Source organism: Antrostomus carolinensis, unplaced genomic scaffold, assembly GCF_000700745.2.
Source record: "Antrostomus carolinensis isolate BGI_N321 unplaced genomic scaffold, ASM70074v2 scaffold7566, whole genome shotgun sequence".
NCBI lineage: Eukaryota > Metazoa > Chordata > Aves > Caprimulgiformes > Caprimulgidae > Antrostomus > Antrostomus carolinensis.
The window spans coordinates 6,430-10,562 of NW_010322489.1; the positions used below are offsets into that span (position 1 = coordinate 6,430).

The window sequence follows — 4,133 nt, forward strand, 5'->3', positions numbered from 1 at the left end:
TCATTTACCCAACCCTTGAATAGACCTGCTGTATCAATACTGATTTCCAATACCCCCCAAAAAAGCTGCGGATATTTTAACAACAGGGGCCTAGGTCTGTGAGTTTGGCAATAGTAGTGCAGCAGATTCCCAGAGGACTGAAGGAGCTGGGTTAGAAGGAGGCTGAAGTCTAGATGTTGGAAGCTGATCACTGTCTGGTGTGCCAGGTCTGCAAAGCAAATCCAGGGAGAAGCAACTGGAGAGAGCAGAGAAGCCAGCAGTTCGGCTTGCAGCCACTGGTGCTGTGTTGGCTAGCGCTAGACTCAGACCTTTCCTAACAGAGAGTTTTCTCGGCTGTTCCTATAAAGCTGTACAGGTGTTGGCATGCTGACAAAATCCTTCTGCAGGATGCCTTTTCTTCTTTAGTTTAGGAGTTGAGAACATTGCTTATTACCTTGGTGTCATGACAACATTAGAATTAATCAGACTGGAAAACGTGCATTGTCTTTCCACAGTGAATTTAGGTAATAATAATAGCATTCATTTATGATGTTTTCTGTAGGAGTATACTATTTTTTATACTTTTTTCCCCCTCCTATGTATCACATTCTATAAAAAAAAAAATATGCAGAGCAAATGCAGGCATGTAGAAGGAGAGTAAGTTGATTCTATGGCAAAATATTGTTTGCAACCACTATCTAAGTGTGTGAATTGTGAGGTATATTAGCTTTTGTGGGTCACTGAACTCCAGCTAGGAGCAATCAGAATGACGTTAACTAGTCACAGCTTTCTCTCTGCCTTATATGCATGTATATTTTACACTCTTGAGCCACTATCTTGATGTAAAAGTAAACCTGGTTTTGCAAGGAAGAGAATAAAGCCTCATCTGTGTCATCAGCAGAGCTATATTGGCAGTCCCTGCAAGCAAAGGCAATGTAAACCAGCTAATACATTAGGGATTTGCACAGATAAATCATGCTAGTTCTTCAGCAGTTGTTTACTGGCATCCTACAAACAGTGATAGGAAGAGTGGAAATTTTTTTAAAGGTTTCCTTTGTTAAAGTAAGAATTCTACACATACACAAGCCCAGTAATCTCCTTTCCATTTCTTTAACAGCTACAAAGGAACATCTGTTACATTTTAGGTAAAGTTATTGTTGAAGCAGTTCAAGTAGAAAGTCTACATCTTTAATATTTTTGTGTACCAGTGTGAGGGAAACTTTAGTTCTTTTTTTCCTGGTCAAATTCTTATGATCAAGGAGTTAAGTACTTTGCATAGGTTAATGGTGCTCATGTACATTTGCATGCAAGTCTGACGGTAGAGATCCAATCACAGGGTCTTTAATCTTCTGAGTCTCACATTTACACTCTTCTACAATCATGACTTCTTTGACCACTGGTACAGAACTGGTGCAGTTGAGATCAAATCGCTTCATGGAGAACTTGCTGGGCAAGCAATGAGAGCAAAATGTATAAAGATGATCTTCTGGACCAGGCACATGAAAGGAACTACATTTTCCAAAACACAGATTATTCTGTACCATCACCTTCTCACAGCTCTCATGAGTAACACCCTGAAACAGAAAGCGATTTGGTACATGAATGGCCTGTGGACTTTGATAGAAGGCATGAAGACAAATAAAACCCCCACCAATACTATATTTTTTATTCTCAGAACATTTACTTTAAACATGTTTATTTTGTATGTCAAGCAAGCAGTAAAACATAAGAGCTTTTAAAAGCATACCTGCACACTCTTCTATGGGCAATTCTTAGATTGAACAACAAAGGCAAAATCTGCTTCAATCAGAGCCTTTGTGAGCTGATAGAGGAAAATCCAATAGATGGGTTTGTCATCTTTACCTTTTAATTGCTGAGATCTACATTTCTGACATGGTTAAGCAGCCTTACACACTTAGCAGGACTTAAAACATCATTTTGACCCAACATTCTTATGTATAAACCACAAGCTAGACTCAACTGTAATCTTGAAGATTTTTCTCCATGTGGAAGAGGCATAATGTCCTTTAGTGGTTTATTTTAATCAAAATCTTAAAAGTGCAATGGAAGTTCTGTAATCCCTTGGTTTGCGAGAAGAGTAATTCCTTATTTTTGGAGAGCCTATGTCAGCTCCCAAGCCTTAAAAAGTTGGAGTGAAGTTAGCATTTTTATATTGGCATAACTGCAGCTTGAGAAGGCTTCCCATATTACGTAGCACAGAGAGTAAAATGGTACAAGTTTGTAGGCCACATCTATATTTACAAATGTCTGCCAGTGAAATAAATTTAGTGAGGGATGTGAAAAAAACATAGTCCTTGTAATTACATAAATACTGAAAATAGATGTTGCCTTACAAGAATACAGCACTTTTATCTGTACTCTTTGCTTGTCTTGATATTACAATATGACGGAATGGCTTCATCTGTGAATGGGACAATTTACCAGTTCTCCATCATTCTTAGCACAGAATTAGGTGTATGCATTAGTCTTCAGATTAATACAGCAGAAAGGAATCCTTGCTAAGCTGTAAGAAAACAATGAGCTTCTAAAAATACTTGTCCCGGTGCCCTTTTGGTATATATGCACATGTGTATATTTGTATACATATATATATATATGTAGGTAATTCATGTAGAAAATGTTTAGATGTATATTAATTGAACAGACAATTACTCACCACTGCCCTGCTTTCTCAGGCTAGGTCAGAACATCTTCACATAGAAAGAATCAATAACTCTCTGGAAACTGAACATGTGGCTTAATTGAACATTTAGCAGTTTGCCTCATCAGTCTAAAGCTTTTTCAGACTTTCTCAGCAGTGTTTTTCAGCCACTTATTGTGTGTGAGCATTCTGAAATGGCCCTGTAGCAAATGAGCTAACACATATATTTTTAGGTGCTGATTACAAGAGGCGGGGAAAGGACACATTTATTGATCTTGGACACCTCTTCTTACCTGGGAAAAAGGCAGGGTTCTGCAGTTTTCTTGGTGCATTTCGTTGGTCTTGATTGGCAGGACAACCTCTTCAGATGCTGAATTTTTCTTTAACATGAAGTGGTCCCAGAATTTCTTGGCATCTTTTCTGTAGGGGAGTTCAGCCTCCCTTTTGGTGGAATAATGAAAATTTTCCACAGGAGAGATCTCTCTAGGTGATGCCCAGGCTCTCAGGTCTTGGTCTGCATGGAGTTCTGTATTGGGAAGGATGAATCTGGACATTTTTTTCTCCTCCTGCTTCTCACTTTCAGATGCTGTCTGTGGAAGTGCTACAAAAAGACTTGGTTCTCCTAGGGTTTCCTCAACACCTAGTTGGTTTTCCCCTACCAGCTCACGAAACCTCTGACTTTCAAGCAGTTTTTTGTCCAGATAGAAAACATGCTGAAATGGCCTTCTGCGTTTCCTTTGTGGTGAATCTCCCTGTGGCTCTGTGGCTCCAAGACATGAGAGCACTAACAGCTGAAGGAGAAGCAGGGACATGGTCCTGTGAAGTGCAACCCTGTAGACCTGCTGCTATTGCAGTGAACATAGTGTGCTAGCTTTATATGAGAGCTTGGTGTCAGCTTATGGCTGCTCTCTGTGTCCAGAGGAGGGGAGGGCTCAGGGGAGACCTTGGTCTGGCTAATTGCATTCATTTACTACAGATTACAATTATGATAGGGGAGTTTGTGCTAATGAAACTCTGCTTTCAATCTGGATTATGTGTATTAGAAGTTCCTATCTAAAATCTAGTAACCCGGGATGGTGTGGAGGACAGAAGGAGTCAACAGGAGGAAATGTTTGGATAAGATGTCTATCTTAGGTCTAGGAATTAAGGAAACATTTGAGGTTGTGTATTAGCATGTTCAATATGGTCTTCAGTGTTTGTTTTGACTTTCCATTCCACAAAGCCAGACACCGTCAAAATAGGGAGTGTTATTTCATCACAACAGGAAAAGGCAAGCTGATTAAAGTTTGCTAAAACACAAACCTGGATCTGGAGACATCAAATCAGCCCATGTTTTCAGAAGTTTGTCTTACCGTTTTGGCCTGCAGCAACAGCACTGCAGACTGGCAAACTGGTGCTCACACACCCAGAGGAATCTGGCAGAGAGCACTAGCCCTTGCTTCACCTCCTTCACAGCAGGTTTGCAGCTGCTGGAGTGTGGACATATCACTAG

The 4,133-nt window shown here is 40.1% G+C and overlaps 1 protein-coding gene across 1 annotated transcript; it reads right to left on the reverse strand.

The window, feature by feature from the left end:
* Window positions 1-1,259: 1,259 nt before the first annotated feature.
* CER1 (cerberus 1, DAN family BMP antagonist) lies at window positions 1,260-3,453 on the reverse strand. Its single transcript, XM_010170248.1, has 2 exons — window positions 2,935-3,453; window positions 1,260-1,553 (listed from the first exon to the last, which is right to left on the reverse strand). The coding sequence occupies exons 1-2, from the start codon at window positions 3,451-3,453 to the stop codon at window positions 1,260-1,262; spliced, it is 813 nt and encodes a 270-aa protein (XP_010168550.1).
* Between the last annotated feature and the right edge of the window lie 680 nt (window positions 3,454-4,133).

Bases quoted from the DNA above. Each gene is read 5' to 3' on its own strand.
- CER1 (XM_010170248.1), bottom strand. From the start codon at position 3,453: ATGTCCCTGCTTCTCCTTCAGCTGTTAGTGCTCTCATGTCTTGGAGCC. The intron at 1,554-2,934 runs GTAAGAAGAGGT...TTTCTGTTTCAG, and splicing joins GAACCCTGCCTTTTTCCCAG to GGTGTTACTCATGAGAGCTG.